At 37.3% G+C, this 25,838-nt stretch overlaps 2 protein-coding genes across 3 annotated transcripts in view; one reads left to right on the top strand and one right to left on the bottom strand.

Annotated features, from left to right (window-relative positions):
• The window catches only part of LOC139940137 (uncharacterized), a 31,802-nt gene extending 11,295 nt beyond the window's left edge, over positions 1 to 20,507 (bottom strand). The window contains exons 1-15 of one of the 2 annotated variants that reach the window (XM_071936392.1): positions 20,362 to 20,507; positions 16,396 to 16,520; positions 15,716 to 15,794; positions 15,015 to 15,069; positions 13,541 to 13,670; positions 11,918 to 12,018; positions 11,258 to 11,332; positions 8,060 to 8,127; positions 7,482 to 7,568; positions 6,729 to 6,846; positions 4,327 to 4,451; positions 3,299 to 3,432; positions 2,238 to 2,427; positions 1,862 to 1,957; positions 53 to 158 (exon numbers count right to left, since the gene is read on the bottom strand). In XM_071936392.1, the coding sequence (XP_071792493.1) occupies positions 53 to 158; positions 1,862 to 1,957; positions 2,238 to 2,427; positions 3,299 to 3,432; positions 4,327 to 4,451; positions 6,729 to 6,846; positions 7,482 to 7,568; positions 8,060 to 8,127; positions 11,258 to 11,332; positions 11,918 to 12,018; positions 13,541 to 13,670; positions 15,015 to 15,069; positions 15,716 to 15,794; positions 16,396 to 16,520; positions 20,362 to 20,437 (1,565 nt within the window). In that variant the 5' untranslated portion in view covers positions 20,438 to 20,507. The remainder of the gene's footprint in view (positions 1 to 52; positions 159 to 1,861; positions 1,958 to 2,237; positions 2,428 to 3,298; positions 3,433 to 4,326; positions 4,452 to 6,728; positions 6,847 to 7,481; positions 7,569 to 8,059; positions 8,128 to 11,257; positions 11,333 to 11,917; positions 12,019 to 13,540; positions 13,671 to 15,014; positions 15,070 to 15,715; positions 15,795 to 16,395; positions 16,521 to 20,361) is intronic. The other variant, XM_071936393.1, reaches the window with a different exon arrangement.
• Positions 20,508 to 24,966: 4,459 nt separating this feature from the next.
• Positions 24,967 to 25,838, top strand: part of LOC139939938 (amine sulfotransferase-like) — a 9,564-nt gene continuing 8,692 nt past the window's right edge. Inside the window, exon 1 of the mRNA XM_071936106.1 lies at positions 24,967 to 25,420. Coding sequence (XP_071792207.1) covers positions 25,177 to 25,420 — 244 coding nt within the window. The 5' untranslated portion in view covers positions 24,967 to 25,176. The remainder of the gene's footprint in view (positions 25,421 to 25,838) is intronic.

The following is a 25,838-nucleotide window of genomic DNA, read 5'->3' as shown; positions in this document are numbered from 1 at the left end:
TTAGCAAATTGTGCACATGGATTATGAGTACCTACACAGTTTCTCAACTCACCTTTGCAAAACTTGCGTTGCGTAATTGTCGCTGCATATTGGCTCTTCACCAGTGGGTGTGTGAAGCTTGCACTTCACGCCAGCAGATTCACTCAGATCCATCTCAACTGAGAAAAACAAAATAGAGAAGTGAAAATTGTGACATCTTATAGAATTGTTGCGGTATCCGCTGCTAATATATAGAATTCAAGCTGGTTCTAGCTTCAGGGCAATCTCAATGGTCTAGAGGTAAGATATCTACTCCAGAATGGCAAAAGTCGTGAGTTTGAACACCACTGATTCGGCATATTGCCTGTGCGTCTTTTTCCGTATAAAAATGGTTATTGGCAGATTTTGCCAATTGCATAGTATTTTTTTTTTTTTCAAAGGTATGTTAATTATTGTAGGCCTATTCTTGTTCACTCTTGATAAACTATAAGATAATAAGATAAAAATAAATTCAGCCAATAATGTTTAAAAAGTTAAAAACCAAAACATCATCAAAGAATATAACAGTATTTAGTAGACTCTACTAGTATCCTGACTGCCTGAGAATCTCAGCATACAAAATGTCAAAAGATGATTACGTATTACATATAACATATAAGCATTCATGCAGAGCTTTTATTTCACTCGAAGTACAAAATGTCTTAAAAAAAAAAAAAAAACAGGGAAAACAACCAACAGTTAAACAAACACACAAACATTTCCATAGATTTGTTAGAATAAGTGGCGGGATAATTCACAAAATGTTGTTGGATTTTCAGAAGAGATAGCACCAAAACAACATCTTTATAATAATTACATAATGAAAAGATAGTATGGCGGCAAACAGATTACAAAGGAAATGTTATTAACAAATCAAGTCACGGACAACTACACATAAATTTATACAAGAAATCAACAAGAAATTCTTTAAATATTCACTGATGACTTTGTCAACACAATGAAAAGATAGTATGGTGACAAACAGATTGTGATTATGCAGGAAAAAATATCAAACATATCAGCTTAGAAAAAATAAATTTAAATGTAAAAGATAATCAAAATTTTTTTTTGTAAACCTTCACTGATGAATTTAGCCCCTTTCACATGAAAGCACTTTAGCAAGGGTCCCTGGCTAAATGTAGCATGGTTGTAAAATGTTATTGTTGCCCTTGCAAAATAATTTAAAACATTGCTACATTTTACAACCATGCTAAAATTAAGCAAGGGACCCCAGTCAAATTTCTGCCATGTGAATAGCACTACAGTCAACACAATGAAAAAATAGAATGGTGAACAAACAGATTGTGCTTACAAAGAAAAAGTTACCAAACAAATCAAATCACGGACAATTCAAACTTTAAAATATAAATGTATAGAGTATAAATGTTTACATGAAATCAACAGATTCTGTAAATGTTCACTAATGACCTTATTAGCACAAATTAAGTGGTGTCAACTATAAGATTTAACTCTAACTAAATAAATAGTAAATTTGCCGGTACAACTGTGTATTCAATCTCCTTTGCGGGAGTGTTGGCTCTAAAAAAGGCTGGTGTTAAAACACCAGCTCTTTTCAGAGCCAACACTCCCACATGGATGTACATATGCAAATTTACTATTTATTTACCTACAGCTAATTCTTTTTATCAACATAATTAAAGCAGGACAGTTCTTTCCAGAATTGAAAAGTCTCCGAATTCCGAAAATCTACTCCCCGATAGTAGAATAGCTACAGTTCTCTAAAGAACAAACTCTACCGGGCAAGTAGACACAGACATGGTGTTACCGCAAACCAAAAATACAACAAGAAAACATGATAACAAAGTCAGTGCAAAAAACTCACCACATCCCATGCCATCAGTGGCAGGATGCTGGAACGTAACAGTCAACTTCTGGTGCGTGAATGGCGTGACCTCAAACAACAAGGCCGATGATGGATCTGAAATGGTTCATAAAGATTATGTTTGTTAAGGACCAGGTCATTCAATTGGTTGCTGCAGAAGGCAGAAAATCCTTGGGTTTTATATTTTTATTTAATAATATTTTTTTGTATTACACTTCATACTGGCAAACCACTCAAATTAAATTAGAAGATACAAGCCCCTGAATAGAACCACTGAGGAAAAAAATTAAGACAACAAATTATTTCCTAAAACAAACAAAAAAATCCGAAGACAACCCAAGGTTCCCCAAATCCCAGAGACTCGCTATGATCTTACCTCCTTCCTCTTCAGCTCGGACGCAACTCGCGATGAGCGTGTTGTAGACTGCCTGCTGCCGTAGTAACGACAGCATCTGAATGACGTGCATTGGATTGGTGAAGCTGAGCTTTGAGACGAGAACTCCGCGCATGTCATTGGTCGAGGTGCACTCGTTGATGAAGTAGCAGTGCTCCTGATCTGGTAGGTTCTGGATAAGAGAACATTTGAAAAAAAGATTTTTATTATAAAAGGCAGCTTAAAGGCAGTGGACACTATTGGTAGTTACTCAAAATAATTATTGGCATAAAACCTTTCTTGGTGACGAGTAATGGGGAGAGGTTGATGGTATAAAACATTGTGAGAAACGGCTCCCTCTGAGGTGCCATAGTTTTCGAGGAAGAAGTAATTTTCCACGAATTTGATTTTGAACTTGAGGTCTCGAAATCAACCATCTAAACGCACACAACTTCGTGTTGCAAGAGTTATTTTTCTTTGATTATTATCTCGCAACTTCGATGACCGATTGAGCTCAAATTTTCACAGGTTTGTTATTTTATGCATATGTTGAGATACACCAACTGTGAAGGCTAGTCTTTGACAATTACCAATAGTGTCCACTGCCTTTAAGAATTTTGTTATAAATCATCTGGTTAGTAGTAAACTAACTTTCATTCTAAGTACTGACATGACAAAATACTGAGGGTTTGATACGCCCCTAGGAATGTGATAAAGGAAGTGTACAACAATAGTTATTGTCAAAGACCAGCATCCACACTTTATGTGCGCCAACATTCACATGAAGTAATAAAACTATGAAAATTCCAGCTCATTGGGTCGTCAGAGTCACAACAAAATAGTGGGTTACAAAAACACTTTGATATTTTCAATGTTTTCCGCTCCAAGAAGTGTATAATGTTTAGGCTATGACAATATTCATAGCCATGTGTGTACAAAGTCTATGGGTACCTTTGAGGTACAGAGACAAATGAACAAACACTACAAGCCTCCACAAGGATACATTTATGAGAATGTAACAAGGTTCCTCCAAGGACTGGCCCTGACAGAAACTATAAACTCACCACATAGAAGGTGTTTCCAGTGTGTTTGGAATCCTTTCCCATGGTCTGCCCCAGGGTTGGATCGAGGATGTAACGAGCAATTAGGCTGTTCAGGGGAGCAGCCGATGACACGTCAACATACTGCATCACAACTCCTCAAGACACAAACAAAAAGACAAAGTTATTCAATTGCCCGTGTAATACAGGGCCCCATTTCATAGAGCTGCTAAGCACAAAAATTTGCTAAGCATGAAATTTCTTCCCCGATAAAAACAGGATTACCAGCCAAATTTCCATTTGTTGCATAGTGCTTGTTACTGATATTCAGCTTTTGCTTGCTTATCCTGAAAATCACATGGAAATTTGGTTGGTAAACCTGTTTTTATCAAGGAAGAAATTTAATGCTAAGCAAATTTTTGTGCTTGGCAGTTCTATGAAATTGGGCCCAGGTCTTGGTGCAAGACAACCTTGGTGATTTTTCCTTACCTGAGCGATTACTGAACATCAATGCACATACACTGTAGAGCGTGCTGCAGCGGTTCACTGTTAGCGAGCGCGATTCACAGCGCTATGATCAATCGCGCCCGTAAAAAAGAGTTCAATGCTGTGTAAAGAGCGCCCTCTATTGGCGAAGCGTGACAGAGCCGAATCTACTATATAGACAGCCCTCTATTGGCCTTGCAAGTCGTAACATGGAGCTATGTCGATAAAAGATTATGATATTTCTAACATAGCTCTGCATACCCGGAAAAAAAATTAATAAAAAATAAGCGCATTGCGTGCCCTCAGGCGTAACAAAGCTCTACATAAAAACCAAGGTTTGCTCATAAAATGAGGGTTTTTACCTGCATGTTCTTAAAAACAAAACAATAAAGCCTCTGGTTTTTTGTATAAGGTAAATACAATTTCAATCACTTTTGCAATGAACCAAGAAAAAATAAATAAATGTTTGTCAAAACAAGCACGTAGTGTCCTTCATAATGCAGTTATTATTTTATGGGACAACATATCGGGTAAATAAAATTCTATTGAAGTGACTAAACACTCACCATGTAGGCTCTGTAGCTGCTTGATGATATGTATAGAGAGCGCCATTGCCTTGTTGAGTTTGAGGACAAAAGATGCTGGCAAGGCCACACTGTTGTGTTGATTCATAGGAGTAGTTTGTGGACTCCTTCAAACATGAAAAAGACAGAGCATTTAATGCAGACATGCCAACCTCTGGGATCACAAAACTGTATTCTGAAACCCCAAAACCTGTATTTTGCATCAAAAACTTTTTTTTTAAACACGCGTAAACGTAGTTTTAAGCCCCGAGACAGGCAAAATAGAGAAGGTGTGAAGGCCATTAAGTTATCAAACAGCCTAATTAAACCAGTTAATTAAAACTTGAAGGAAAAAAAAAAATAATAATAATAATAAAACAATTAAAAAATTGGGCAGAGCATTCCCTACGGGTGGTTGACCCAATGGAACAGGTTTTTGAAAAAAAAATATTGATAAATCATATCTTAAAGACATTGATTAATCATATCCTATTTCATATAGAAACCCTTGTCAATTAATTAAATATCATTTTCTTTGTCAAAAGAAGACAAGTACAAAACAAAACCAATTTAATTTTAATGAAGAAGACAAAAAAAAACAAATCATCCCAAAAAGTTTCGTTTGTTGTATTTGGGGGCATAGTTCTTAAATTTATCTTATAAAAGTCTCGCTTCAGGCGCTCTATATCTTTTGTGTCTTTATTTTGGCAAAAAATTCTTTTGCAAACTCGATTCGTCCGTTCACAAAACGACCGATACCATATAAGGGCATTTGACAACAGCGCCCTCTGTTGTTCAATGAATTGTGTTAGACTGGTTCCCTGTGAAATCGGGGCGTCAGATAAACTGGCGTGTAGTATGCAATGCAGGTTTGTGCTACTAGCGTGCGTGCAATGATGGATGCGAGGGAATCTCCGTTGCGCTCGCTCGATGTGTGGTGAAAGTTGAATAAGGAGTACCCCAGTGGAATAATAGAGTTCACTGGATAATCCTTATCGGCCGTAAGTAGTCGGCCGAAACTTATTTGTGTCAATAAAAAAATAATAAACTTGAGTTAAAAAAGGGCATGACGGCCAACTGGGATAAAATTGTATTTTTGCGGTGGCAATGCTCAAACCGTATTTCTTTTGCAAAACCCGTACACCCGTATTTCTTACAAAAACCCGTACGAAATACGGGAAAAACGTACTAGTTGGCATGTCTGTTAATGCTACGGAAATTTGAGATTTGGTTTAACATGTTTTATCCTGGTAAATAAGGACCTGTTCCACCATCCCTCCCCGCCCCCCCCCCCCCAGGCCAGACTGCGAAGATTGATGTCACATTTTGGATGGTTAACGTACTCCCCTAAGGGGAATAACATAACACGATCCTTACAGAATTGGTTTTTTATTTATTTGTCTGGCAAACTACGTTGAAATAATCCTTGCCGTTCTTCGATTTGTATTCATCTCCGGAGGTATATTGCACAATACATAATTGGTTTTTGCTAACAAAACAGTTGCTAGTAGTGTAAGCACTTAATGTAATCCACCATATACATAAACTGACAAAACCCGTAGAAGTTTGAGATCGATCGGCTATCTTGGTCACGAGAAAATAGTGCAAAAGCCGATTACACTTTTTACATGGCAGCGATTAATAAAAATTAATGAATAAAACGCTCCCACAGCGACAAACTCCAAACGGAAGTCAGTTTTATTGATTTCTCATCAAATATGACATTTCAGACAGAAGTGTTTTTCAGGGGATGTTTTCTACTATCAACATCATTAGACCGTGTAAGTTTTATGTAAATCTGCGATCTCAAACAAGTTTTTTTTCTGCCCAAATCTGTAATTTCCCTTAAAATATGTACCTTTGCAGAAAAACTTATTGTATTTCTTAAATGTTTCATACAGAATTTGTAAGGATTGGGCAACTTTTAGTCAGAAGGATTACTGATTAAATAACTTCATCCTAGAAACACCTTCTCTGTGAAATATTTCCCTCTGAAATGAAGTTAAATTTGAAAAAAAACTCTATTAGGGGAAAAAAAAAAAAAAAACATTAAAAGAAATGCAACAGCTGATTTTGGCTTTCAAAGCCAACAATAAGTTTAAGACAATGTGTTTACATGCTTAAAATTGTGCATGGTTTTTCATGTTTTTCACTTTTTTCTCCAAACTTGCACAAGGGAATAAGCCTTAACTTTCATTTTGTTATTTCACGTATACGGTTGATCACAAAAAAAAAAATACACCCTGTATGAGACTATTTGGTCAGCTCTACCAATCCAGTATAATACCTTTATAGGCAGTGGACACTATTGGTAATTACTCAAAATAATTATTGGCATAAAACCTTACTTGGTGACGAGTAATAACTACCTACAACCACAGCCTACACAATGTACTTTCACTCACCCCATTCTACCCTCTGCTGTTGTTGGTATGGAAATCAGTGGAGCAGTTTGAAGTTTACGAGTGGGTGAATTCTCCAATCCCACACTCACGGACAGTCCAAGGTCTTTGGGCAGAGGTTCTGTAAATTGAACACAATCATGAGATATATGACTAGAAATTAAGTATTGGGCCCAGATGCAATGTGTTTCTTTGCTGCATGGCATCAACAAGCTAAAATTCGTCACATGGAATCTAGTTTTTAAAAAAATTTTTTAGAGGTCATGTGAAAAGGGCTATTAAAGACAACTCTCTTGAACTAGTGTGGGGTGTCGTGTCTGAAAGAATAGAAGCACCGAACTCAAGCTTTGGTGCTTCTGTTCAGCAGAGTGTGGGTTTTAAGTACCGGTCGTGACACTTGTGGCCCTGAGCACGACACTCAACTATAATCTCTTCTTTCCACCCATGGGTAAATGGGATACCTGCTTTGGCAGAGATGGCTCTTGTAATTTATTTAGTAGGGGCTGAGATGGTGTAAGAAGATAACTAAATGGCCCAGTGAACAGGGGTTGATTTCAAAAAAGATAGTCGGAACTTATGACTAGTCCTAGAACTCTTGTTGATTTATTAAAAACTTGAAACTAGTCCTTAGGACGATTAACTCAAGATAAGACTAGTCTGAACACTTTTTGAAATCCACCCCTGGGGTAATAATGTTGGAAGCGCTTTTAGACGCCCTTCCAGATATATAAAAACGATTATTGTTATTCCAAATACCTTTCATGTTCAACACCGTCGACTGTTTCTTCTCAAGGTCAAGCAGGTCGTAGGGCGACACAAAAAATGTCAACCTTGTGGGATAACCTGTGTATAGTTAACGGAATACAACATCATTTTTAGAACTGCAGCAACACACATAGTGTTCAATGGGGGGGGGGGGGGGGTGGTAACGCCACCATCAATGAAAGTTTTTCAGTTAAGTGTAGATTCGTCTGTTGATCAAACATGCATTTAAACATGCAGCATATTTTGTATCTCAATCATGTACTTCTCTAAGTGTAGATTCATAAAAATAATATACACTTTCATCAAAAGAGTGGCGTCACAGAAATAGTTTTAATGCACAATACCATCATGTTACACTTGATGTCGTCATACTCATTATTACAACTTGGTTTTTCTCTTTCGCCCCAAGAAATGAACCCTCAGATCAAGGTTGTCACTATCGTATAAACAATAGTGAAAGTGAAGGCTGCCAGCGCTAGAGTACAGAGTCACAGTGCTCGAGTCCTTGGCCCTGAGAAATGACAATAAATCTAGTAGCAGAATGTTATTTTTGCTGGTATTTTACTTACCACCAACTCGTGGTGTTAAGAGCCCAACCGGGCCTCTTGATATATGTAGCATAGCCTGCTGCACTGTCCTGTATGCATGAATGAGTACATAAAAGTTTAGTGTACCCGTTTGTAAATCTGTGAACTTTATTTTTTTGTCTGTACCGAAAGGGTCCAATGGCTTTAAGCTTACACGGTCTAATGACGATAAGAGTAGAAAGCATCCCTTGAAATATTTCTGCCTGAAGTGTCTTATTTGATGATAAATGAATAATTTAACTTTGCGTTTGGAGTTTATCACTCGGTGAGCGTTTTAATCATTTTTTTGTTTGCATCAATGTCATGCAAAATGTGTAATCAGTTTTTCACTATTTTCTCGTGACCCAGATGGCCAATCGATCTTAAACTTCTACAGGTTTGTCAGTTTATGTACATGGTGGATTACATAAAATGCTTACACTATTACACTGCCAGCAACTGTTTTGTTAGCAAAACCAATTCTGTAGTGTTCCTTTAAGTGTTAAAAGCTACAAAACAACATAAGCATTATGACTTTATGGCATGTGGTTCATGAGATATGATTTTTTTGTTCACCTTTTAAGCTTCCTGTTTAGAACTAGTTTAGGAAACTCAGACTTTAAACAGCAACACATTGACACTTTTAGAGAACGCGCCAACAAATGGTGTAAATGATGACAGGACAGTGAAAAATATGCCGAAATTGGCTTCTACAATATTTAGTGAGTCTAGGATTGGGTGCACATGTATACTTCTTGAGATATAATGGACACAAGATTACTAATTAAATAATCACACCGTCGTCACAGGGTTAATTAATTTAGAATAGACCTATGCATAATATCATCGAGCTGCCATCACAGGCGTAGTCTTGGTCCAAGACGTCACTATCTCATACTCGTGATATTTCATACTCGTGATGACCCGACAGAGGGCGCGCTTTTCTTCCCGAATTCATCGCGGTTTGACGACTGGCTTCGTGGAAGCTAAATCGAACCATGGATAGTGACGCCCTCTGTTGTTGGAATTGATCCATTTCGGTGCGTTGTACGAATTGATCCATTTCGGTACGAACTTTACGAAGGTCTTGGAACCAAGACAATCACAGGTGTGGCCAATGAATGGCCACTTTTTGACCTCAAGGTAAGGGCACCCTTCTGATATGACATCATGTGCATAATGTCTATTGTAATCTAATTACATCGACTTAAAGACACTGGACACCTTTGGTAATTATCAAAGATCAGTCTTCTCACTTGGGGTATCTCAACATATGCACAAAATAACAAACCTGTGAAAATTTGAACTCAATTGGTCGTCGAAGTTGTAAGATAATAAAGGAAGAAAAAACGCCTTTGTCACACAAAGTTGTGTGCTTTCAGATGCTTGATTTGGAGACCTCAAAATCTAATTCTTAGATCACGAAATCAAATTAAAATATTTCACTGAGAAATGACTTCTTTCTCAAAAACTACGTTACTTCAGAGTGAGCCGTTTCTCACAATGTTTTATACTATCAACAGCTCCCCATTACTCGTTACCAAGTAAGTTTTTATGCTAACAATTATTTTGAGTAATAACCGATAGAGTCCAGTCCAGCTAAAAAATCCTCACTGTCCAATATTTATGATATGTGGGTCTATCGTTGCAGCAGTAAATATAGTATGACAAGTAAGGCATGTTCCAACACTCATATATGACAACAAATACTATATGCAAGTAATGTACAATCTTTTTGGAAGGTTTTGCATGGCTATCATAAATTTGATATGGTAATGCTCTCCCCACAAAAAAAAACATCTTAAATTAAAAAAAATCAAATGTAAACAAATTATAGATAAATAGAAAAATACATAGATAAACAGCTACACACCTAAATAACTAAACAAATATTTTTTATTTATTTTTTAATACATAAATAAACAAAGAAATATACACCATTTGCATTAGAGAAAACAGTTTTGTGCCTTTAAACACCCCAGCCTGTCAAGAAATTGAGCTGGTAGGCAAATCAGGTAGTAGCCTAAAGTTTTGAAACTTGTGATGGTAGTGCATATGGCCCAATACCAGGCCGTCAATTACAAGAAATTGTCAAGAAATTGTGCTGGTAGGCAAATCAGGTAGTAAAGTTTTGAAACTTGTGATGGTAGTGCATATATGGCCCAATACCAGGCCGTGAATTACAAACAGCCCAAAGATGCCATGACCTCTGTTGCCCAATGTCTTGGCCTTGGTGCCCCTTCTACAGTTTTCTATTGACTTTAAGATTTTCCGAAGTGTCAAGTGAAAAATGGAAATCGTCTTGCCCTTTCAAAGATGAAATTCCAGGCCTGCAATACATGTACACAATAAAGTGCCTCATATGTTGGAAGGTGTGTTTTGATCATAGAAATAGAACCCGGAGAACGCTGAGCTCGACCACCCTGTGTGTCGTCTGTGGACGCGGCGTATCAATACTGCACAATACACGCGTATGGCAAAATTGTCATCGTATGACACGCGTTATGGCAAAATGTCAGCGCACATAGACCATTTCTAGTGTTTTCATTGGTCAATGATGATGTCATTGTATGGCAAAATTGTATGGCAAAATATTTTGCCATACACGCGTTATGAAAATGGCGTGTGCGCGTCCATAAAAATGGTCTCACAACGAAACCGCACTCACAATGAGACACTCAGCGTTCTCCGGGTTCCTATTTCTATGGTTTTGATCAAGAAACATTCAGATATATGTCCCTGCGTAAGATGTCTAACTTGCCCTATGAGTTATTTACACCATTTATCTCAAAAATAAATGTTGAAATAAACATACAGTGATGTTTTTGTTTTTTAATTCAAGCGCAGTATTTATTCATAAAAACATACTTTGCTCATCATAACAAAAGACACAAGGAGATGGTGTGCGGCACACGTCAGGGTGTCAACCCTGCTGGTACAGGGCATGCATGGACGACTATATACTGTACAAAACCATGGTAATAATAAAAAAATTATATTCGCGTCTTGTTATTTTTAAAGCTTTTTCTGTCATCTTGCTTTTATATGAATTTGTGTAATGTACTGTATATTTGAAAAAATTGTTATAAGTGCAAACCGAGGAAATGATTTTCTTGCTGGCATGACGAATAAATATTCAATTGAATTGGATACAAACTTGAAATAATTGCACTCGTAACAAGATGAACTATTTACACCTACCTGTACATTTTGAAAAGTGTCATGAGATCCGTCTCCAGCGCCTGCAAGCAGTTAAAGGCCTTGATTTTCTGAGCGCTGTAACACCCATACAAAAAATACCCAGAAAAGTTTGGAATGAGAAGATGCAGGTATATTTAGGAACTGACACATTCCTTATTGTATGTGCGAGTGGCTAGGTTAAATAAAAGTTGGTCAAATGAAACTTTTGTGGTCTCTAGGAATGAGACAAGATGATGGGTTTCAAACTAAGCCAGTTCGATGGGTGACTGGTTAGGCTCGATAAGGTTGGAAAACCAAGCTTAGGTTGCAAGGAACTGTTGTGTGAGGGGGGGGGGGGTAACTCTGTGTCAGTCTTGAGCTAAAGTGGCTGAGTTAACTTTTAAGAATGACACAATATGATGGGATTAAAACTAAGCCAGTTCTATGGGTGAGCGAGTAGGCTTGATAAAGGTTGAACAACCAAGCTTGGGTTCCAGGGAACTGTTGGGGGTGGAGGTCACTCTGTATTAGCCTTTGGGGGGATGACAACCAAACATCACATTCCAAGAATTAACTTTGACCTCTGGTACTAGCATGCTAAATCTTCACTTTTCTTTCATAATTTAGTAACACAGTATCTTAACAATATTTGGAAAAATGTTTGCTAAGAACATTTCTGACCTATCTCCGCCAGCTTGATAGAGCTGTAGCAGACCCTTAAGATGCTCAGTAAACTCCTTGAAGTCGTTCCTCTCCAGAACTTCCCACATCTCTGGACAAGACTATGGAGATAAAAGAACATAAGTTTTAAGGTGAATGCTTCCTCAAGCTCTTTGGGCATCTTAAAAACACAAGAACTAACAAGGTCCACAGATTTACATTAAACTTTCACCGCTTGAAGATTACGATAGTAGAAAGTTTACCTGAAAATATTACTTGCTGAGGTGCTGTAGTTTTTGAGAAATGAGTAAAACAATGTCATAAAAATACGTTTCCCATTCTAACATAATTATTTTTGTGACTTGTTTTACTCATTTCTCAAAAACCACAGTACCTCAGCAGGTAATATTTCAAGGGAAGCTTTCTACTATCATTATCTTCAAACTGAGCGGGTTTGATGTAAATCTGTGTACATTGTGTTTTGTGTCACTAAAAAAAGTACCCATGACGCAGGTGTCATGACCATGAAGCCCACATTCAGCTGATTAGAAACAGCAGAGCTTAGGTCCGATGCTCTTACATGCCCGACACTTGTTCCTTGGGAACAAGTAGGAACATTTTATCAAGCACAAGGGCTGACCAACAAGGTATAGGATTTAGCAGACGTTTCAAGCTATTTAATTTTTTTCTGATTCTCCAAGGGCAGAAATCAGACTAGAGTAGGAAGAATATCATGCCCGTCTTAAAGGCAGTGGACACTATTGGTAATTACTCAAAATAATTATTAGCATAAAACTTTACTTGGTAACGAGTAATGGGGAGAGGTTGATGGTTTAAAACATTGTGAGGAACGGCTCCCTTTGAAGTCACGTAGTTTTCGAGAAAGAAGTAATTTTCCACAAATTTGATTTTGAGACCTCAAGTTTAGAATTTGAGGTCTCGAAATCAAGCATCTGAAAGCACACAACTTCGATGTGACAAGGGTGTTTTTTCTTTCATTATTATCTCGCAACTTCGACGACCGATTGAGCTAAAATTTTCACAGGTTTGTCATTTTATGCATATGTTGGGGTACACCAAGTGCGAAGACTGGTCTTTGACAATTACCAATAGTGTCCGCTGTCTTTAAAGGAACATTACAGAACTGTTTTTTGCAAACCAAACAGTTGCTGGTAGTGTAAGTATTTTATGTAATCCCCCATTACATAAACTGATAAACCTGTAAAAGTTTGCGATCGATCGCCCACCTGGGTCACAAGAAAATAGTGAAAAACCGAAAACCCATTTTTGCATGGCATCGATGCAAAAAGAAAAATGAATAAAACGCTCACTGAGCAATAAACTCCAAACACGAAATAAGATTATTTGTTTCTCAACAAATATGACATTTCAGACAATATTATTTCATGGGATGTTTTCTACTATCATCATTATTAGACCGTGTAAGTATTATGTTAATCTGTGATCTTCACGATTTTTGTTTCTTACCAATTCTGTAACGTTCCTTTAACTGCTTGGCCACGGCCCGCCACCCTTGGCTTTGAATCCCATCCAAATACATGGAGTATGCTTTGATCAATTTAAGTCTTGAGGATGTTAATATGGTCTTTGAGACAAGGATCTATGGTTGTATTTTTCTCTTACCACTGGGTCTCGGTGATATACAACTTTGACGTCTTTGACACCCCCATTGTTGGTGAGTAGTACCTCCACATAGAACGTGTCTGAACTGATGAACACGTCAGTACCTCCAAGATTCGCAGTGAACTTCAACCTGGTATCCAATAAAGAGGGTCGAATTGTGTCAAAATAAGGGAATCAATGTGTGGTAAAGAGGTTTTCAACTAGTGGTTTAATCCCAACGAGGCCTGGTTCTTGATAATTTTACCGAGACGAAGTCGAGGTAAATTATCAAGAACCAGGCCTCGGCGGGTTTAAACCACTAGTTGAAAACTGATTCAACACACTTCGATTCCCATTCATACCTTTTCGGTCAAAAACATCAACACTTTTTAGTCATGTTTTTAACACTTTTTACTGGTCATAAACAAAGGTTTATACACACCCACGTGACGTGCTCTTCACCAATAGGAATAGCGAAACTGTCTGAGGCATTTATGAATCTTAAATTAATACATGTTGTATGCTTGTACTTCAGGGTTTTCCTCGTGCACAAGCTAGGGGCAAGTTTGTGTGGTGACTAGACTTAACTAGACTGACTAGACTAACCAGAAACCATAGAGCACAGGGAGATTGACTTTATCGAACCATGCACTGGAGCCCATGGTCGGCTAATGGTCAATTCGAGAGCTATGTCCTGGCTCTGGTCAAGTCTATTTTAACAAGTACAGGGTTAGACTTCATTTAAAGGCAGTGGAAACTATTGGTAATTACTCAAAATAATTAATAGCCGGAACCTTACTTGGTAAGGAGTAATGGGGAGAGGTTGGTAGTAAAAAACATTGTGAGAAACGGCTCCCTCTGAAGTGAAGTAGTTTCGAGAATGAAGTAATTTTCCACGAATTTGATTTCGAGACCTCAGATTTAGAATTTGAGGTCTCGAAATCAAGCATCCCATAGAGCACAACTTCGTGTGACAAGGGTGTTTTTTCTTTTCATTGTTATCTCGCGACTTCGATGACTGATTGAGCTCAAATTTTCACAGGTTTGTTATTTTATGCATGTGTTGGGTACACCAAGTGAGTCTTTGACATTTTACCAATAGTGCCCACTGTCTTTAAAAGCTGTAGGCTATTTTAAAAAGCTCATTTTTTTTTTCTTCCAAGGCCCTTAAAATCTGAATTCAGACTAAAAGTAGAAAAAATATCATGCCTCTGGTTAAGAAATTTATACAGCTGTTACCTGTTTACTCTTGAACTCATGTTGAAATTATAGTACAGAATTTAATATTTGACATGTCTAAGTGTAGTATATTACTTGCCAGGGCGGGACTGGAATGTACAAGGTCAAATTTTACATGGTCCATATCAATGCCTACATGTATACATGTATCTGTATCTTGCCTGCCACAAAGGGCCTGGAATGTACAAGTACACTCCTTTTTTGAAAACAAAGGGTTTTAAACAGTCTACGTATTATATCAATGCATTTCACTTACCCAACCTGTCGGGCCATTGTTTCAAGCCTTTCCGTCATTGCAGATAAAGAAGAAACTAATGCAAGATAAGAAATCATTGGGATAGATGATCTATTACTTGACCAGTTCTCTCATGTTTTTTATTTGGTTAACGGCAGTGGACACTATTAGTAATAACTCAAAATAATTATCAGCATAAAACCTTAATACATGGTAAAGAGTAATGGGGAGAGGTTGATAGTATTAAACATTGTGAAGTAACATTGTTTTCGAGAAAGAAGTAATTTTCCATGAATTTGTTTTCGAGACCTCAGATTTAGAATTTGAGGTCTCAAAATTTAGTATTTGAAAGCAAACAACTTTGTGTGACAAGGGTGTTTTTTCTTTCGTTTTTATCTCGCATCTTCGACGATCGATTGAGCTCAAACTTTCACAAGTTTGTTATTTTATGCATATGTTGCCACAGACCAAGTGAGAAGACTAGTTTTTGACAATTACCAATAGTGCCCTCTGTCTTTAATAGGTAGTGTCTGCCCATACTGCTAAAATTATAAATTTAATGAATATCGAAAACTTGTCTTCTTAATAAATAGTAACAATATTAAGGGAGACTTATAATGTGCGACACTCAATCCTAGCACTGAAAACTTTAACTAACTAAGCTGTTTGTGACATTGGTGAAAGGACATGAATTATAGCATTGCTATTCAAAATTAGCCTACCTTTAATTGCCATTTTAAGTTTGTCCAGGCATTTCTGCAATCTGTTGGGATCCACCGCGTCTGGTTCAGAGAGTTTTGCCTAATATAAAAGGAGAACATCAACGAAATATGAGCAACAAAATGTTTTATTAGGTTTATACTTGTCTTTGCCAAATTAAAGCCATTGGACACTTTCGGTAAACAGTGTTATCCAATGGCCCACACTTCGTGTATCACAACTTATAAAATAACAAACCTGTGAAAATTTAGGCCCAATCAGTCATCGGAGTCGGGAGAAAATAACGGGAAAACTCACCCTTGTTATTGAGCTGAATATTTCACCGGTTTGTTATTTTATGCATATGTTGAGATACAGCAAGTGAGAAGACTGGTCTTTGACAATACCAATAGTGTCCACCATCTTTACTGATCAACCTTTGTGTTAACAATTGTATTCAAAATCAACTTTGCCAGATCTGATCCACAAATTGCCGGATTCAACCCTCCTCGAAAGGTGGATTGAAGTTGTCAAATCTGAAACCGGGTCTGATCCCGCAATTTTACATTTACAGTTTGCCGGATTTGAACACTGGGTCTCATCCACCTTTCTGGATCTTGTGTAAACAAGGTCTACTCAGCCATGACAAACCAACTTTAGACTTGGTGTTTTGTAGTTTGTAAGAGGGTTGGGTTTTATTTACCATGGCAGCACGTAGTTTACGACTGGTAGCTGACCACTCCTTGATCTGTGCACTGGTGGTTTTCAGTTTGGCCATCAGGGACGTCAACACTTCCTCATGTTCAACATTGCCGTTCATTTCGGGATCTGAAGAAAAAGTGAGAATGATTGTGTAACCAAGTTGGTAGGCTACTCAGGCTGTGACACAAGTGATGATTTAGTGGTAGTCAGAGTGCAGTTTTTGCAGTTCCAGTTAATTTATTAATTGGACGCAAATTGTCTTTATGTACACAAAACAAAACAAAACAACATTCAAAATATAAGGCTATCTGAAATTTAACATAGTAGAAAAAGTATCTCAAAAAAGTTAAATTTAAGTCAAGGTTGCAATTCAAACATATCCTTCAAATATTTATTTACATACCAAAATCGATACCACAAAATAAATTATACATCCCTTCCAAAGCCTATTTTCGGCTCACTTTCACAATTGTATAATAACTACAGCAGGGGCTTAAAGAAGCCATGTGCCTTATATCATTTTCTAATATTTTTGGAGATTTTTATTTTGTAACCCTCATATCAATATTATTAACATTAAAATTGAAACATCAGCAGGCCTAGAAATCCGACGCGAATCCGCGAATCGATTTGCGCGAAGATTCGCGCCCGGCGAGGACGCCGCGTATCTGAGTGGATTCGCGTGAAATTGCCAGCATTTAGAAGGGGAAAATCACTTTCTCAGCTTTATATTTGGGTCAACATGAATATATTCGTACTTAGACCCACTATTTTTATTTTTTCAATTCCGTTTATCCGACACAAAGTTAGTTTTTTAAACCACTCACGTCGCTGACGAGTCAAGTCGTCGTCAGATCCTTAACCCTTAACGGCCGTCATCGTTTGTCACACACACACCACGCACCCTGCTTGTAATACAAGATAAGTCGTCGGTAAACACCAGCCAAGGAGCGAAACAATTATTGGTTCCAGCCGCAAAAACGAACCCCAGTACATTTTGTTGTATCCTGTCCGCGGATTGGTTGATAGAGCAAAAGATCCCATTTTGGACCAATAGTCTCACTGAATCAATCTGCTTTGATACACGTGAAAAAACACGATGCACAAACCACATGGTGCCGAGTATCCCACTACACACACACACACACACGGTCGACCAAAGTACATTCTAACCAACATTCTGCACGCTGTGATTGGCCGTTGACGGCAGTTTTATTTCATATTCATGATCTTCTTGACTAGAATTCAATGCAGTACAAGTTCACGAACGAAGTAAAGAATTGCTGCACGCTGTGCATTACGCCTGCAGATTGTGCACAATGCACAGCCTTGGAGAAATTCTAATAACATGAACAACTTTTGCCGACAGAGGGGGTTGCGGGGCAAAGTTCATTGAATTATTTCTCAATGACCGATCGTCGATTCTCAAAGATTTCGTTGCAAACGGAGTTCAAGACATGTTTAAAACAACTGATCCTCACACCACGACTTCATTAAATGATTTTTGATGGAAAACGGATAATTTAGGGCATGAATTAAGAGATAAAATCGTCCAAAAACGCAATTCTAAGGACTTAACGTTATGACGTGTTTTTTTTTGTGTTTTTTTTAAAGTTACGTTTCAAAATTTTGTGTATTCAATACATGCGGGCTCTTGGTGGTACGTCTTCTTATAATTACTTTATTTTCATAACACTTCATATAGCAAATATTCATGTAAAAACATATGCAATATAACAGAAACTCTCCCCCAAAATATGCAAGAATCTTCCCCTAAATTTGGGAGAATCTTGGATTCTCGCGAGATTCTTCAGCAGGAATCCATTTGGATTCTCGCGGAGTCACGCGAACTTCTAGGCCTGATCAGCTTGTTGATTCAATTATCACTGTTTATTTAAAGCCATTGGACCCTTTCGGTACAGACAACAACAAAAAAGTTCACAGATTTACAAATTATTTACAGGGTTTACAGAAGGTAACATGGTGAAAGACTTCTCTTGAAATATTAGCCCATGAAATGCTTTACTTTTTGAGAAAACGGCAAAACAATATAAATTCTCGTTAGCGAGATTTACGGATTTTTTTAAAACACATGTCATGACACGGCGAAACGCGCGGAAACAAGAGTGGGTTTTCCCGTTATTTTCTCCCGAATCCGATGACCGATTGAGCCTAAATTTTCACAGGTTTGTTGTTTTATATATAAGTTGTGATACACGAAGTGTGGGACTTGGACAACACTGTTTACCGAAAGTGTATAATGGCTTTAAATGCTTTATTATAGATATTAAGAAAAAAGGAAAATAAAAACTAAATAAAAATCAAATTTAAAAGGCAATAATTATTCACACTTTTTATTTTATTTTTTATTTTCGTAATTTTTTGCAAATTTCCATGGTAATTTTTAAAATTTCCAGAATTTTTTTGTAATAAAATGTAGACAACTGCTGGCTATAGAGTCATACACACAGTCTCACAGAACACTTGGAGTCACTGCAGATGTTTCTTCCATGTATGGCTTCACCGGGAAACCATACTTTCTCGTTTGCCGCGAAACAGGAAAAATTCAAAACAAATCTGACCAGTTGAAGTCATCGAAGATCGGTGTGTGGTTAGCCCTGGTAGGACATCAGTCAGTGCCACTGCACTGACGTCCTGGGTATAAAGGTTCTTTACAATGCAAACACAAATTTGACTACAATTTTCTTTATTTTTTACCTGATTTGAGAAGCTTAAATTCCTTTCATATATTCATAGTGTCCCTCACTATATTCTCAACGAGTTCACAGCTAACAAATATATCCATGGAAGAAATTATTTCCGAAAATATGTCGAAGTTCTGCACTGGGGATGTGATCATCGTGTACCACTTGATAGTATGAGCCCAAGTGCGCATGGCTTTGAGTACAGTGCATTATCTTGCCGCTATTCGCCGTCAACTGGGTAGGTGCCGTTAACTCGCCTTCAACTCCTCCAATCATACCTTTTATAATCCAGGAGGCATAAAACTGTAAAATATTCCAGCTCAAATAGAATTTTTATAAATTTCAGGTTGAATTTCGGTTACAAATATCAACATTTTTTTTCTTGTGAATTATTTTCAAAGCCGTCTTCCGCCATCTTGCTTTTTCACAGTGCTTCATGACATGTGCAGACAACAGAGGGCGCTTTCCTGCACGCGTATATTTTTTTCTTGGGACGTTAGCATGCGCTAGTTTATGGTAAAAGTGGTCTCATTTTCCCTGGGAAAAAAATACGCTTCCAGCACATGGAGTCTTGGCACAAGATGTCAATAGACTCAATGCTCGGCATCGCACGGTTTTGCGATGTGTAAATTGCTCGCTGACTATTATCCATCTGCTTAGTGTTTGGTTGACGCAAGTTGATGGCGATTTGGCTGCAGATAGTAGGCCGCCAGTGATCAGTGCAAGAAAGTGTTTACACGGAAGTTAGTGCACGACGTGGGATCGGAAAATGCCAATTTCAATTTTCTTTTCACAAAATATTAACACCAAAGGAGAAAATTCAAAAATTTTAAATAATGCGAACCTGGTTGGAGTTCCAACAACAAGGAACATGTGAGTAAAAGTTCAGACTCTCGAGTTAGGTAGAAATATTTTTAACAGATGAATTTCAATGTCCATCAAATTTTAACATGTTTGCATAGACCTACTTCATACTAACAAATGAAGATAATTAGGGCATCGGTTGATATATGGCATGGCATCATTATTTCTTCCCAATTCAAAGAAAAAGGCATAATACCGTGAAAACTGGTAATTTATTTACATTACAATCATGCATGCAGTGCATGGATTGGAAGAATGAAGAAAGAATTAAGAATGAATTGAAATTGAATGTGAAGCAAGACGATATTTCCAGGCAGTGGGCTCCAAGAAATAACGCTGAAAGAAACAATAATTAAAGCCAAGTGAATAATTCATGATAACAAGTTGTAATAATGTACCTGGAATGAGGTTTGTGTGGCCATTTGTCTCCGCCGCAGACGTAGCCAAAACTGACGGCACCCCGACAGTCGCCATTTTGTTGAATCTTGCAATTTAATATAGAACGTGTAGTTCGTGCTGTATTTCAACCTTGTTCCCAAAGTAATCGACCTCGACGAATTAACGTAGGATAGATAGTTGTGTTAACATTGTTTTTACACTCGTGGCCATTGGCCAAATTGCAGTTAAAATTACAATCGTAAACGGGCAAAAAAAAAACCCATTAAAATGGATACATAAGTAGTTTTCCCATTGAAAGATACATTGAAAGATACGTTAAAAGATTCAAACTTCCAGAGCGCTGTCTGTTTCTCGTATTAACCATTGACTCATAACCCCTGGCCTTGAGTCCAAGCAGTCAGACCCTGTTATGTCTCCCCCCTACCGCAGAGAGTCGGATACTCGCGGGGAGACTTCTCAGTTCTGAAAAGAACTGTCCTGGGTCCAATTTCATAGAGCTGCTAAGCACAAAAATTTGCTAAGCATGAAATTTCTTCCTTGATTAAAACAGGATTACCAACCAAATTTCCATTTGTTGCTGCTTGTTACTGTTTAATCAGCTTTTGTTTGCTTATCCTGAAAAATCACATGGAAATTTGTTTGGTAATCCTATTCACTTATCAAGGAAGAAATTTCATGCTAAGCAAATTTTCGTGTTTAGCAGCTCTATGAAATTGGGCCCTGCTTGTTGACTAACCCGGGTGGAAGGTATAGAAAATGGGCAAAACGGACTACTTACTACTTTAGTTAGTTTATAGGATCGTAATTAACTGCACTGCCGCGGAGTCAGCTGTTCCGCATGTATCAACTTTTTATACGGTCTCCCAGACAAAAAACAAATCAAACTTCCTCCATTTTTAGTGACATTTACAAGTGATGGCTCACAAAGCGATGAATTCGTCAAAATATTACCGAATGTTTTGAAAAATAAAGTGGCGTCGGCGTGTATTGCTGAGAGACTGAAAACTTGTCTACCCATCATTATTAATGAGCGTCAAAAATGTTTTTATGTCAGGTCGGTTCATTGGAGAAAATATTCGTTATGTATGACTTACTTGATGTCACCGATTCGAATAACAAACCTGGTCAATTAATTTCCATTGACTTTGAAAAAGATTTCGATTCACTATCACAATAGTTTATCCTCAAAGTTCTTGATAAATTCAACTTTGGTGCATCCATAAAACAGTGGATCAACCTCTTCTATAACCAGGCCTCGTCTTCGATTCTGGTGAACGGTTTTCTTTCTGAATCATTTAATATAGAACGGGGTTGCAGGCAAGGTGACGGTCTAAGCCCCTATTTATGTATTATGTGTGTTGAAGTTCTTGCTATGATGATAGATAATGATGAAGATTTAAAAGGTATTCAGGTAGCCGGTAAAGAGTTTCGTTTATCCCAGTATGCCGATGACACTGTTTTATTTCTTGATGGTTCCGCTAAATCTATGCTTGCTGCATTTAATATCCTTGACGCATTTGCCAACATGTCCGGACTTAATTAAAGTCAATGTAGACAAAACTAATGTGGTTTGGATCGGGTCAAAGAAAGGGCAAGATAGCAAGATATGTAAAGAGATCAATGCCCATTGGGTGGAACCTTTAGAAACTTTTAAAATACTTGGTATTCGGTTTTCCATAGATCTGCATTCCATGGTTCTACTCAACTACAACACGACTATTCTTTCTTTGCGTAACCTGATTTCGAGTTGGTCCAAAAGAAATCTCACGGTGCTTGGCCGAATCACTGTTGCCAAATCTTTGCTTTTGTCTAAGCTTACCTTTCTTACTTTAACCGTCCCTGATCCACCTGTTAGTACTGTTAACGAACTGAACTCTATGTTATTTAAATTTATTTGGTAGGGACATGACCGGGTTAGCAGAAACCAAATGGTTCAAGATTACAGCCAAGGTGGGCTCCGTATGATAGATGCTCGTGAATATATGAACGCCCTTAAAATAACTTGGCTCCGCAGACTCCTAATTTCTGACAATGGTTGTGGTTGGGTCCATTTATTCCAAAAGATTATGGGCATTTCTGGATTGTCCAGTTTTCAAGGTGGTTCCCTGAAATTACTTTATGCACATAAACAAACTTTGTACGGGCACCCTTTTTGGAGAAATATATTTTCATCCTGGTCAAAATTCACCATGGCACACAGCCCAGAGACCGCTGAAGAAATATTGACCAATTCTCTGTGGCACAATGACAAAATTAAGGTGGATAGAAAATGCATCTATTTCAAACATTGGGAGTCGGCAGGAGTCAATTATATTCATAACCTTGTTGATGATGCCGGGAATTTTTTGTCCTTTAAAACTAATTTTCTTGAACATGGGGGTGTGGTCAGGGCCATTAAGTCTTCTTTTCCAAACATTCTGTCTTTTACGAAAGGAACTGTTCAACTTCCTTTTATTCCATTCAATTTCAAGACCCTTTTGAGGGACAAAAAAGGCTCCAGCAGAATCCTAAAGGTCTTGCCCTCCTCCAGAAAATTCACTTATACATTTATTTCTAAGTGGAACTTTAGTTTGCAAATAGATAATAGTTTTCTAAATGGTCGTTAATTTTCAATATTCCTTTCAACTGCACAATAGACACTAGACTAAGATGGTTCCATAGTATAGACTTATTCATAGAATTCTATAGGTACAAACAGTTTTCTTTTCAAAATCAAAAAGCTGGACTCTAATTTATGTACTTTTTGTAATAGTCAGAAGGAGACTCTTTTTCATTTGTTTTGCTCATGTGCCGCTACAACTTCTTTTTGGACATAGTAGTTGCTTCATGAATTAATTACAAGACTAAGCGTAACATCATCCTTGACCATGAAACATTTTTATTTGGCAAAACAGACTTTAAGTGTAAAGCTGCTAACCTTATTTTATTAATTTGCCGTTTTCATATCTACAAAATGAAAATGTCCAAGAACAAACCATCCTTCTTAGTATTCAAAACAGAACTCAAAAATTATTATGCCATGGAAAAATTTCTTTCCACCTGTAACAATAAGTTGGCCAGTTTCTATCATAAATGGGATCACTATTCTGGGTTTTTTCCAAGATTAATGCTCTAAGGGTTATCTCTCTTTAAATACGCTGTGTCTTGCTTTCACTAATAGTATACTGTATCTTTGTTTTGACGATCTAATGTACTTTTTGTGAAATGTTGTGAATAAACCATTATCCCCGGGATATAAAAAAAAAGAAGAAAAAAAAAAAAAAATGTTTTGAAAAATGGCAAAAATAAATATCAATTCAACTACAAAGGCCTTGTATTTTGTTTTATACTTTAGTTTAAATCTCGGACAATAAAGCATCTTAACTAGTGAGTAGTCCAATGAAGTACAAACGTCACTGAAAGTTGAAATCACTGAAAGTTGAAAAACTGTCTACAAAAAAATGTGTCTCCACAAGCCCCTGGTCATAAAAAATAAACATTATTAAAATTCACTAAAAACATGGCCATACTACAAAATATTTAAATGTTTTGGATCTTTGAACAAAAAACTTTGACTAGAGTGGAATTTGAGCCAACGCCCTCCGGTTAACTAAAATGTTTGAAACAATTAATTATCCAAAACAAAACAAAAACACTACAAGCAGACAGCAAAATAACATAGACAATTAAGACAAGCAATTGAATATTATCAGAACAAAATACACAACAAGCAAGCGCCCCACAACAACAACAATACGACAAAAACAAACCATTAACTACAAAACAAACACACAACAGACAGACAGGTAGACACAGATAGAGGATACTACCAGTCTTCTCACTTGGTGTATCACAACATATTATGCATAAAATAACATCCTGTGAAATCTGAACTCAATTACACTTGTTCGTCGAACTTGCGACATTATAATATGAGAGGGAAAAAAAAACACCCTTATCACACGAAGTTGTATATGCTTTCAGGTGCTTGCTTTCGATACCTCAAAATCTGTGGTATCGAAACCAAATTCGTTCATGAAATTACGTTACTTCAGAGGGAGCCTTTTCCCACAATGTTTTATATACTATCAACAGCTCCACATTACTCGTTACCAAGTTTGGTTTTATGCTAACAGTTATTTTGAGTGATTAGGCCCTACCATAGTGTCCTCGGCCTTTAACACACGGCCGGACGTGTATTGGATTCATGAATTGCTAAACAAAATTCAATCAAATTAAATATTAAAAGAACGGTATTAAACGGGCAGAACGGATACGTTCGTTACGTTGGTGTCCCTCTGTATTCGCAATTTTTACATTATCTGTAAATTTTTTGAAAGACCATAAACCTTGTATCTCTTTGATGATGTATAGGGGCCTATTGATTTACAGGCCGCGTGTCATTATGCACTAAATCATTGATTGTTGACCGGGTGTCGAGTCATAAAAAAAACGCAACAGTGGGTGAAAGCTTACTATTTTAAAAACAAAAACAATCTTGAACAAATAATGTCAATTTCTAAGTAGGTCATGGATTTACTTTTATGGCGAAAAATGGGGATGATTGATACAGGCGTTCCAGAGATAAGCTTATTTCAATCGGATAGCATGAATGTGATATTTCTTGTTATTAAAATAATTATAGCTCCCATCCAACGATTGCGTTTGTTTCACTCACCCGCATGCCCGGTATAGTATTAGTGGTAGGCGAATAGCACTGATCTGTTAATAATTAAAACGAAACATGAGTTTAGTGGCGTATACGTGAGGTGCCCATCACGTGTACGACCTTGTTACACCACCAGCCTCTTTATAAAGATGAAACAGAAAAGAAGATGACATTTCACAAAAGCTGCAACATGGATGAGCCACGAGTTTTAGCAATGTTACCCGATGTTATCAACGGGAAAACTCAAGCAGAACTTTTGAAGGAGCTCAGAGAGTCGAGCAGTCAACAAAATTGTTATGAATTAGAAGGAATGAAGTTTTCTTGGGTTATGCCACGGTCTGCATTTGAAGGCATAAAGACATTTGAAGTGCGAGATGACGACGTGTTTGTTCCTGCTTATCCAAAATCAGGTTGGTAGAACTTTACTCTTTTAATAAGGCATAAGAAAATGTTATGTTGGTGTAACGCCCCCCCCCCCCCCAAAGAAAAAGGTAGGTAGGTGGGATTTTATTTGTTCCCCTCCCAGCAACGAAAACGACAGGTTTTCTAAGAAGTATGTGCACGATAACAAAAGAAACAAAGGCTACACACAAAATAGTATATCAACTCTTAATGACATTGTTTTTTATTTGTTATGTCTTTAATAGATTTTAATCAATGAATTTCTTCCCCGAAAAAACATTCTTCCCCCGAAAAAAGGGTAGGTCGGGTTATGCCTAAGGGTTGCATTAAAACTTCGCACTCCTCCACAATTTCAGACGTTTGAAGATGATAAATTATTTACCCCCCCCCCCCCCCATAAAAAAATTAACAAAAAAATTGTTACAA

The sequence above is a fragment of the Asterias amurensis genome, chromosome 7 (genome assembly GCF_032118995.1).
Source record: "Asterias amurensis chromosome 7, ASM3211899v1".
NCBI lineage: Eukaryota > Metazoa > Echinodermata > Asteroidea > Forcipulatida > Asteriidae > Asterias > Asterias amurensis.
The sequence above is the reverse complement of the archived record's forward strand: the minus strand, read 5'-3'. Positions and strand labels throughout refer to the sequence as shown.